Source organism: Fulmarus glacialis, unplaced genomic scaffold (genome assembly GCF_000690835.1).
Source record: "Fulmarus glacialis isolate BGI_N327 unplaced genomic scaffold, ASM69083v1 scaffold7923, whole genome shotgun sequence".
NCBI classification, from domain to species: Eukaryota; Metazoa; Chordata; class Aves; order Procellariiformes; family Procellariidae; genus Fulmarus; species Fulmarus glacialis.
This window is the reverse complement of record NW_009202217.1, coordinates 38,082-49,486: the sequence shown is the minus strand read 5'-3', so window position 1 is coordinate 49,486 and position 11,405 is coordinate 38,082. Positions and strand designations below refer to the sequence as shown.

The window sequence follows — 11,405 nt, the reverse complement described above, 5'->3', positions numbered from 1 at the left end:
TCTTCTCCTGTTTTTCTTGTTATGCATGTAACCTGATATGTCACTTTTTAGGTTCCTGAATATATGCCATAATCTACTCGGGCTGCCCCCTGTGGCCGAGTACAAGCTCATTCTGGGATCTCTGGCTTTCTTGACAGGGCCTGCTGGATGTTGGGACTCAGAGCAGCATTCTTCAGCTACAGGAAATGTGGTGAACACTGAGAGGCAGGGCCATGTCAGAGACTGGCTTGCTCCTCCTCTGGGCAGACTCGCCTTGCTACAAGTGTGGTGGGGACCAGCTGGGCAGTGGTTCCAGGTCACTTGTGGAACAGGCTGGGTCAAAGTGACAGGATCATGGTATTCTCTGAACACACTGAGGGTTTATGGGCTTTTGAATGAGTAAGAAAGGATAGTATTTGTACAGAAGGAGAACACAGTGATGCCCTCATGAGACCAGCTTCAACACTGCAAATGATTTTACACAGGAGCAAAATGTGGTCCATGGTTATAAGTTAGAATGAAAAGAGACACTTTCCGAACTTTCTGAAAGCTCTTGAGCTGCAGAGCATTTTCCTTGTTCAAGGCAATGTAAAAAATCCTTGATAATGGTTTTTGGTCACACTAGAACATGCTGCTGAGAGCTTGGATATTCTCATCAGGTGGGAGGTGTTCATGGTCCTTTTTTTGCAAAAGGACCTGAATCTGAACAAAGCAAATGGCACATCCCAAGCAATCCCAAGGAAGTCAATGGGGCTATTTATGGAGCCAGCAGCTGAATAAGCAGAGGTGAGGCCAGAAGAAGCAAGTCCATGTGATTTGAATTACAACACAGTTTGCTTTGGGATTTTCTAGTTGAAAGACAAAAGTTGGCCCTCCCAGCCAAAAATGGCCCTCCCATTAACATTGTAAAAGACTTATTAAATGCCTTTGGAGGCTGTACTTTTAACTACTTTGAAAATACTTGTGGACAAAAACCTTTTTTTTTTCCTGTTGCTAACATGAAAATTTTGAGACTTTAAAAAAGTGAGACTTTATACAGCATAGTAAATTCTACAGTGCAAAGAGACCAAGAAGCTGTAATCTGTACACTCATTTTGATGTGCACATTCCTTCTGCATTAAAAATCCTCTTCTGTGCTGAAAAAATTAGGGCCTTCTCGCACCAAGTGTTTCCCAGGTACCTGCTCATCCATGCTTTTTTCTATTTTTCAATCCTTTTAGTGACACCTAGTGAAATTTGTGGAAAGTGCAGTTTCAGTTTTTAACTGTAAGAACTGATGCAACTGCAGTAACACACACTTCACAATTAAATGCTAAAGTACTGCACCTTATTTCATTTATTGCCACTTGAATGGCTGTCTTTGAAGAATGATACCAGATTCATTTTGGCCATTCAAAAATTTTAAGTTTGAGCCCATAGTATGGTCAAACACGTTACGTAGTTGAGGCACAAAATTAATTTACTCTTTCTTCCTTTTAACTTTGTATATGTGTTTAGAATAACACTGTTTTAAATTTTGTCTTCTGTTGTTGCTGCTGTTGTTTGTCTACAGCAGTCCACTTGAAAGCTGTGAGTATCTGGACTTCTACACAAAAAAACCAAACCCTTGCAGGAGCTTAAGCTACACATTTTTAATATTTGGTATTCCTGAGCTTATTGGTTCACTCATTACTCGAGATCAATCCAGAGTGGATGTGAAGTACTCTTTCATCAGCAAATGAAGTTTTCACCAGAGATGGAAAACGTATGCCTACTATCTAGAAAGCAGGCTAAAGACTTCAAAGGAAGAGCTTCCTCTTCAGAGCGAGCATTCATATGCAATGGCTTTTGAACATGTAACCTCTTCTTTCTTAAAGTACAAAAACAAGTGGCTTCTGTAAAGGTTCATGTTGGTATGGATTTCAGCTGTGCAAATGATACAGCAACCAATACAAACCAGGCTCATAAATATTTGGAAAAAATACAAAATGGTTTCAAACAGGCCAATATTAAATGACTGGAACTAGTTCAAAAAATCCTAGGCCTTGCTTGATCTAAAAGGCTTCAACCTCCCAAACCAAACAGCCAATTAAGTCAGATTCTGAACAGGAAGATCTGAAGCACCAAGTGGAAAGTCTGAACGCTCGCTGGAAAGAGATCCGATTGTGAGTGTCACTGGGCACGCACACATCCAGCACAGGTAAGAGGCCCGGCATCTCCAAACACCTTTCAGATCCAGTGTTTTATTATCCCTTTTCAGAACGTAGAAAATGAAAGCTTAAGGGGAAAATTAATTCAAGTACACCAACAGCAACAGTTCAAACATTTTACTAAATCAATTCACACAATTTCAAAATTGTAAATATAATTAAGGACAACAGGGTTTCTGTATTTTTTCTTCCAGATTTATCATTAAGACAATAAACAAACACAAATTAGGTTTATAGCATCTGTTCTTTTAAAAAATGAAAGGAACGCCACTCGATGTATTGATAAAGCACCACGACACAGTTACAAAATAGGGTTGGCCTGTTTCTTTCACAAGTAAAAGACTACATACTCCTAACAGCTTTCTGCTTCAATCCATACTTCATTAAAATAAAACTATAAAATCTCCTAGATTACACTAAGTTCAGACGATGCCTGGTATACAGTGCATTAACAGCAGTAATGCCAACTATCAGTGCCAACATAAAACATTTTAGAAAGTAAAAACAAAACAAACAAAAAAACCCCCCAAAACAAAACAAAACAACAACAAAAACCCCACCTTTATTCCCCTAGATGAGCAAAATTTAAAATAAGGGATGCTCTGCTTCACAATGAGTTAAGGATTTGGGGAGGACGATGGGCAGAAGAGGGGGCTGGTACTGTAGCTTTCTAGGCTTAGTTGGCATCTAGTTTGGCCATTTCCTGCACGTATATCCCTATACTCTCGCTGTCGAAGAGCACAAAGTACACCGTCTTGATTGAAGAGGACATTGTTGACACAAAATAGCTGGAGATGGCTTTCAGGATCAGCTGAGCAGCCGTTTGCTTTGGGAAGCCGTTTCTAGAAGGAGAGACAAAAAAAGAAAGAAAATCAAGACTTGCTGAACAAGCTTTTGATGGTATTGGTATAACCTTGCAGGGAACGCTCAGTCTTTTCTCTACGGCAGCACGGCAAATAAAGCTACAAAGCCAGTGTTTACAGCCCGAATTAGAAGCTACAAACTTGTTTGTTCAGGCAAGACTTAAAATGTTCAAACAGAAGAAAAGCATTCCCAAAATATGAATAGAGTCCACACACATTAATGGGTTGGACCTTACAATATCTGATGGGTCAATTATTCTCATTTAACGGACAAGTAAACCAACGGCCGGTGAGCCTGAAGTGTTCAGGAAGGCAGCATATGTGTTAAGAGTTGCAGAGTCAAACCCATCCTGAAAGCAAACCAACCACTAAAGAAAAATAAAAAGGCATAGAGAACTTGATAGAGAAAATGAAGCATGAAAAGATACAAAGTAGAAAATGTTTTTACCACTATTAATGGTTAATAATATAGCACAAATTTTTAAGTTACTTGTACGGCCTTGCCGCAGACTGAAAAGGAAAAGAGAATGTGTTCTAGTAGTTTGGTAGTGAGAAACAACACTGGCAACACCCTTACCACTTCAAATGGGGTAGAAAAAGTGAAGCAGGCCGAGTGAAGGTGAGCAACTCTGCTCTCCTGGGTCACAGCGAGCCTTGTCCAGATGGGGTCAGTCTAACTTTACTGGGCTTGGGAAGCCAAAGTAGCAGAGCCAGGGCTGAGGACAGACTTAAGGGACTCGATGGCTTTTCTAAGCCAACCTCAGCAAGACTTCCAACACTCCTTACATCCTTTTTAATTACAGGCTGATTCAATGTAATTACAGTCCTAAGAAAAGTATCTTCAAAGACATCTGCTTGGTATCAGTTGAAGAGCTTTGAAAACCAGAGGCCTTTCCACTCCTCTAGTATCGCCTAAAGAGGCTCGTGCCTCCTTCTTTTGGAGAAGCCACAGACAAACAGAACAAATCTTGCTGCTTTGTCAGATGACAAAACTCTGCATGACTGAATTTCAAAGCTCAGTGCCTAATCTGGGAACCCTTCTTACAAGTTTTTTCACATTTTTATCTAGCAGCCCTTGTCTGAAAGTTTCATCTGATCTTAAAGCTTGTCAAGCACAAGTAGAATAGTCTGAACAAAGCCATGACCTGAACTGTGAGTTTTATAGGTCATGGCAAACTCCTGAAATCACACCTGGTAACTACTTCGAATGTGGCCTAAGCTTTGCAGTGGTGTTTCTCATGAAGTACTGCTAACCACCCAGACTGTAATATCACCCTAGCCGAAGTCTCCCTGAGCCACAGTGAAGTGTGTTGCAATAATCAGCCTGAAGGTGATGGGACATGATCGCTCTATTACGAGTAGGACCCAAACAGAATTTGAAAGAGCCCATTGAACATCACCTGGTTGCCTGACGTGCACTTACAGATATATAATGGTCAATACTCCCTGTTACAAAATGTGTACTATTAATACAACTAATAATTTACAAAGATGGCTGAGTTTCTCAGGAGTTTCCTCTGCAATTTGAAGAAGCTGGGCTAAATTCACCTCTGGCACTAACAGGTGCAACATCACTTAGCATTTGCTCACTGAAGCACCAAACTCTGACAATAAAACGCTGTTGCACTCTCCCTCTCATTACATGCTGCAAGACACAAAATGAGAAAGGCAACTGCCTGTGTCATGGCCCACTAACTGCACATTACCTTAACATAAAATATACTCCAAGAGCAATTCTGTGGTAGTGCTGCCTGTAATGTGATATCATACATACTGCCTGAAGATAATGCTTGTGATATTTCAAAAATGATGACATGAAATAGCTCATGGTGTTTCTTTCTTTTCTCAAAATGCCCAATTTTTTCTCTTACTGAAGAAGAAAAAGAAAAGGAAAAAGCATCGTGAAAACACTTGTACTCTTCCAAAGCCAAATGAGTTGGTCAGGAAGAATCAGCTGCGAGACAAGTTAATCAACTGAGACATAGTTTTGACATAGGAGCTGCTTCCTACTGTCAGCTTACACAGAGAAAAAGACATCGACTCAGCATGCCTCCACATCTGATCACTTGCTTATGAATGCTGCATCCTGGCATATATTGAACAGATCTCTGAGGAATTTTGCTCCTGAGCAGGAACTGTCATGCAGGCCAGCATCAAAATGAGGGTATACACCGTTTCTGAATTGCTCACAGGGACTCTGAAGTCATGCAACCTCCACTTCAGTAGTGTTCCAGCAAGGCTGTCACAACAGGGCACACGAAAGAAGAGCAGCCTGGTCAAAGGGAGGCATGCACAAAGGGAAGCCGATTAAAGTAAATTGTTTAGGACCACTCTCCCAAAAGAAAGGAAAGAGACAGAGCAGAAAAATCAGAAGAAAGGTGCTGACCCAGTGGCCACGTGTGGGCTGCAAGAAACAGAAGCCTCTTGTGTCAATCTACTGGTCTGAGTTAAATACTTGTGAAAAGGCAGTTTGAGACTATAGCCAAGCTAGTGTCAATTCAGATCAAAGTCACAGCCTCAGATGAAATCCCTACTCCGAGGATGATTTTATGTTCAATCCCTAACTCTCCTTTCCCTGTTCTCCTGCTGGCCCTACCAGACTGAACTCCAGGCTACCTTTGTACAGCACCCAACTCGTGCTTTCCACAAGTTGGCTGTAGCTGAGCATCTGGCCCACTGAATGCTACAAGTATGCTATTTTATTTCCCCCCATGATTTATTTGAACTGCCCTCATGTAATCCCATTCCTCAACTATAAAAGAGAATGAAACTGTTTATGTGGGTTTATTGGGTGATGTCTGCTTGACAGATGTCTGTACTAGAATAGCTGCATACATGTGGTGTCTTTGGCATTTGTTGTCTTTAAAAGCTTTACTTTTATTTTTTTTTAACGCTTCTGACTTCGTAAAAACAAGTAAAGAGTATTGTCAGAATATTCTCTGTTCTCTTGAAAATTAATTTATGCTTGAATATCTCTAATTAAGAGAAAAAAGGGAAAATACACAACCTCATATATTTCTCAAGGCCTGTTGATTCCTCTCTGTCCTTTAAAAGCACCACTTCAACTGGCTTGAGTAAGAATGACGTGCGTATGCCAAGTTGAGAACTTAGCCACAGATCTTCCCTGTCAGTAACCAGATTTCATAACAGAATGTGAATCTCATGATTATTCAGGGTTTCACCACCTTCCGACACCAATCAACTACTTCGCAACAAGGGTTGGGAATGGTTCTTCACTGGGAGCTATCCAGAAAAGAAAGGGCTCTGTGGAAGATACTTTACACAGTCTTGCTTCAGGCACCTACATAACCAATTCCATAGTCACTCTACAGTCCATGGAGGAACACAGTTTCTCCTGAAGAGCAATTCAGAGCTTCTCTTTGTACCGACTAGCCTGTGAACCTGACAGCTAATTCAACAGGTTAGTACGAACCCTCCGCTATATTTCTCTGCCATTCCACAAAGTTTGCTCATGTTACCTCCTTAAAGTGACACCCATGCAGATTAACCTTATTTGAAGCCTTGTCTGATGCAAGTCACTTAAATTTATTATCCTAGTGAAACTTCTATTTCTTTATTGTCATTCACCCAAAAGCTCAAATAGCACTTCCTGCCCTAACCCACAGAATATGCAGGAATTAATCTAGTGTTGCAACACCGCACAATGGGAAGAATATTCTTGCTGTGCATCAGCCAACTTCTTTCATGGCAAATTCAAAAGGGGCAGTTGTTCAGGGTTAAATGCACAACTGTGTAATTCAGCCTAGTTTTGGCCCTTGGTCTTCATACTGAGCCATCATTACGCGCCAAGTGTTCCAAACCTCCCTCCCCACCCCAAACCCAAGGGCCTCAGGTTAAAAGCACAGTCCGTATTTAGACTCTTAAGAACGTGATCCAACTTTCAAAGGCACTGAGCATCCTGTACAAAGCCAAAGGACTTAACTTTAGACTTTGGCTTTCAAAAACCTTGGCAAAGGCTTTTAAGGCCTTTTTTTTCTGAAAGAGTCCCAGGATGTAACCTGCACGGAATTCAGCTTATGATTTTGGGTGAAAGCTTGAAGTGACTCTGCAAATCATGAGAATCAAGGCACTTCAGGTTTGCTGCTTAAACGAATGCTAAGGCATGTCTTCTGGCCATCTTAAGACATGTATTCAGTAAGTTTAATTATGCACTAAAACTAGGTATAATAGATCCCTTTTCTTCATGTTCTTCTCCACATCCCTAATTTATATGAACAAATTGATAGTCTGAAAAAAGGCTTTTAATATCCTCTTAACAAGTTCGTTTTATGTTCTTTAACCTATTTGCATGCTTTAAGATTATGCAGGGATTACGACTAGACCTGCCAAAGTTGAACTAGTATTCAGGGGAATACTGCAGGTTCCATGCACAGCTTGAACAAACCTAGAATAAACATTTCATTCAGGGAACTGATCTAAATGAGCAAGAATAAAGTCAGCATTGTAGCAATGGGTTTTGTACATGAGAAAGGAACATATGAGATGGCACTCAGAAAACGTGACCTATCTGGCATCGGGTTTGTGTAACAGCCTTACCTGCCACTGCCAATTGAAGGAAATGCAATTGATTTCAGCTTCTTTTCATCAGCCAGAGCCAAGCAGTTCTTCACCGTCTTTTCCAGCAGCTCCTCACATTTGTCTGAGCCCCAACCTGGGCTGTTACAGTGGATCACGAATTTCGCAGGCAATCCATGGCCAGCACTGACAACAGCTAGTGAGAACCGAAAGTGAAACATAATTGCTTTCCTCTCCTTAGGATTAAAAGAGTGCATGTGTGATTAAAATCGCAAACAATTGACAGACATTCCCTTCAGCCCCTGTGAATGGTTTAGATTACAAATCACACAGCCTTAAAATATAACAACATGACTACAGAGACTTTGTATTTTCCATTTCCAGCTGCACTTTGCTGTGGTAATTTATAAACCATAGCTATAACCGAGCTTATTTCAGAGAGAGCAAGAATTCGTGGCTGACATCAAAGGAAACACATTTATATTGGGGATTGTGCAAACTTGTGTAACGTGTAAGGAGAACGGCAAGTAATCTGTTAGAATGCAAACCCGTTCAAGGGATGATCTTGCTCTGGTTCAGTTTATAGCAGTATCAGCATGCTAGACAGTCACACAGAGTTACGACTTGTGGGACCTTCAGCTACTCCTGCTAAATACACAGTTTGTTTACCTAGCTTCTGATCACACTGCAGCCCAAACTGGATCAGTTCAGAGCTACTAGTGCTCTGCCAACTGGTAAGGAAGGCTAGAAAAGAGGTGAATTAAGATTTTTGCTTTATTTCCAGCTTTGTTTCTGAGTAACTGTAAAGAAGACATTTCGTGCAATTTCAAGACTTTGGGCCTGGTCTTATTTGAGCTTTTTTGTGTACGGGTCGTCCAAGACGACTTAAACAACGCTGGGTTTAGTTTCTCTCTTTGCTCCATTCTTGACAGATGGTTGGAGAGGATGCATTTATAGATTCACAATGTTTGATTTACATTGTTTATATACTAACAGGCAAGGCCTTGTATGTACAAAGAAATGGAGAAGAATTTTTACCATGCTAAACGTATATTATCACCACAGTACTACCACGGATGTGTGGGGACTAAGAGGATGCAGCACAGCCTGCCTACAAACTACTGGCAGCCAGGGATTCTCCAGACAAGAGGCCTTTTCTCAGCAGGAGAACACATTCTGGGTTCACCACTTCCCATCACAGAGCAACAACAGACTGTGCTCTGCCTGCCAGAAAACAGGATAAGAGGATCACTGCCATTTTTGAACCCACAGGTCTGTGGTTGCAATTAAAAAGTTGTAACTTTGGTTCGTTCAAAAAAAAAAAAAAAAGAAAAAAAAGGAGGGAAGAAAAACACCCTAATCACAAGCTGAGGGAAGAAAAACAGCTAGTCGAAATCTCACAAGAGCATACACTGAACCTTCATAGAGTCAGCCCCCCTAACACGCACACTTTGGGATATAATCATACACGGCCACAAAAGCGTAGGTATAAAATGGCAGCTTATGTCTTAAAAAAAAATAATAAAAATACCAGTAATTTAAAAAAAAAAAATCTGGTCTGTAAAGGTGCTTAGAAGCCAGAAATCCTCTACTCCATTCTGGAATGTTTATGAGGCATTTTGTTATTTAAGCATAGTAGAAAGAACTCTTGGAGCACAATCATCACATATGGATACTATCCTGTAGCTGCTGCAGGAAAGAGAAAATAGACTTTGTCATATGGCATTCTGAGCGGAGGTTAATCAGAAGAGTACATTTTGAAGCACAATGGAAGCACAAGCATTTACGTTCTTATGGGTTTGTAGATTCTCAACATGTTGAATAGCCTCAGTGTTAGGCAATGCTAATTTGTCATAATGTGCAACTAAAATGTTGCCAGATTCAGAATACATCATAAATCCAAGAAAAATCTATTAAAAGCAGCTGACATATCTCTGGTCAGATGTGAAATGTGGATAATATCTTCATCCTGAAAGAATAAAATACTGTATTGATACACATCACCAACTTCAATATTTCTCAGGGAGTGTTTTCTAGGGTAGTCATTAATTAACTCATTAGGATTCTGTGGAGGACAACTGTTAATTGCCAAAAGCAGTTGTCCCTTACTTCAAATGCAAATGCTCTGAAAGGGGAAGTAAGTTATGCTTTTGCTGTAGGAAAGGAAAGACAGAATGGACATGTTCTGTGCTAGTTACAATTATATTCCAGATAAGGATCCTTGTTATTGGCAGATTAAAGGGATACCCATATAATCGAGAAATCTGAAAAACGGATATCCGTATGATTGAGAAATTGATGTGTACCAATTCTTCTCTAGAGTCCTCCAACAAGTCCCTAACAGCCAGTTTCTGCCAGCGCAGTGCAGAGCTCCCCACGGGGTAAGACTGCCAAGCAGCCCTCAGATCTGAGGAATGCACTGATGGCTGAGAAAAAAAATCTTTTCTCTCCAACTTGCAATCTATTTGTAAGCAGTTCAGTCTGGGCTGATAAAGAATAGTGTACAGAAGTAAGCCAAAAAAAAAAAGTGAGTAATTGATTCTACATATTTTTGCAGAACAAGAATTCCAAGAAAAACTTACTAAAAATTTAAAAAAACAAGGAAAAAAAACCCCCACCGTATTAAGCACCAGAAGTAAACAGTTGTAATTTTTCCTGTCAGAGCTGAAGTCTTACATCTCCTCTTCAGCTTTAGTCAGAATTCGTTTACAAAACTGCGCACACTATATTTATTTTTATAGCATAAACACAGATGGCAGAATCAGCCTTCTATATGAATAACATGTATCAGCAATTTCACAGATGGTGTAAAATTATATATCGTCATTACCAAACTTTATTACTCATATAGTAGATTTTTCTCAGATATTACATAAATTTTGATAACTAGGCATCAAAAAGTCGTAAGCTTTTATAGTGATGATTTTGGCACTGATTAAACAACGTACGCAAGCAGATGCTTAACTTTAAGCACGTGCTTAAGTTCAGTGAAAGTCAGCGGCACTTCAGCAAAGCAGATGTTTAACAGAGTTGGACTCAACTGTTCTGAAAAATAAGCACCTAATTAATTGCTTTTCTGAACTGTGCCCTTAATAATCAACATTCATTGTGTATGCATGTACCTGTGAATAGACTGATTTTACTCGGAATATGACATCACTACACCATTTCCGAGATGCTTTGGTAAAGGTTACTTAAGATGCAACGTGTGTATTTTAACTTTGGAGAATACAAATATCATGTAACCCATAAAAGTTGTCTGCAGACAGCACGAACCCAAGCGTTGTACTAGGAGGAGCTTGGCTGGCTGACGGCAATGCAGATGCCGCAGACAGGGAAGCCAGTGCCCGCAGTGTTCTGTTTGCAGGTTTCCGAAGCGCAGAACCTCACCTCCAGCTATGTCCAACGGCCCGTTCTTTTTGCGAAGCTCAATGACAGCTTCCACAAACTCCTTGCCTCCTTTCTTTTCCAAAGTGCTCCCTGAACAGAGAATGGTTATTTTACTCCTCTGATCCCAGGTTTCCACAGCAGACATGTGACTCATCATTTTTTTTTTTTATAACATCATTCTAGAGTTTTCTGCCCAAACATTTTTTGGGGACTGCAAAGTAAGATCTAAACCTTTTGGGACTTCAGAATTAGCTAGTCATTAAAAACAACAACAACAACAACAAAAAGAAAAAACCAAAAAAGACAACCCTAACAACCCAAAAACCTCACATCAGTATCCCTTGCTAGCATTCTCAGACTCCGATTTTAAAGTCAAAACATCTGACATGACATCCCTACCTCCTTCCTTATCATGAGCATCTGCTAGTGTGAAATGTTCCAGAAGAAT

The 11,405-nt window shown here is 40.3% G+C and overlaps 1 protein-coding gene across 4 annotated transcripts in view; it reads right to left on the bottom strand.

Annotated features, from left to right (window-relative positions):
- Positions 1-2,270: 2,270 nt before the first annotated feature.
- LOC104074164 (core histone macro-H2A.1) overlaps positions 2,271-11,405 on the bottom strand; it is a 39,072-nt gene continuing 29,937 nt past the window's right edge. For all 4 annotated transcript variants that reach the window (XM_009574197.1, XM_009574199.1, XM_009574198.1 and 1 more), the window contains exons 6-8: positions 10,958-11,047; positions 7,589-7,763; positions 2,271-3,010 (exon numbers count right to left, since the gene is read on the bottom strand). In XM_009574197.1, coding sequence (XP_009572492.1) covers positions 2,845-3,010; positions 7,589-7,763; positions 10,958-11,047 — 431 coding nt within the window. In that variant the 3' untranslated portion in view covers positions 2,271-2,844. The remainder of the gene's footprint in view (positions 3,011-7,588; positions 7,764-10,957; positions 11,048-11,405) is intronic.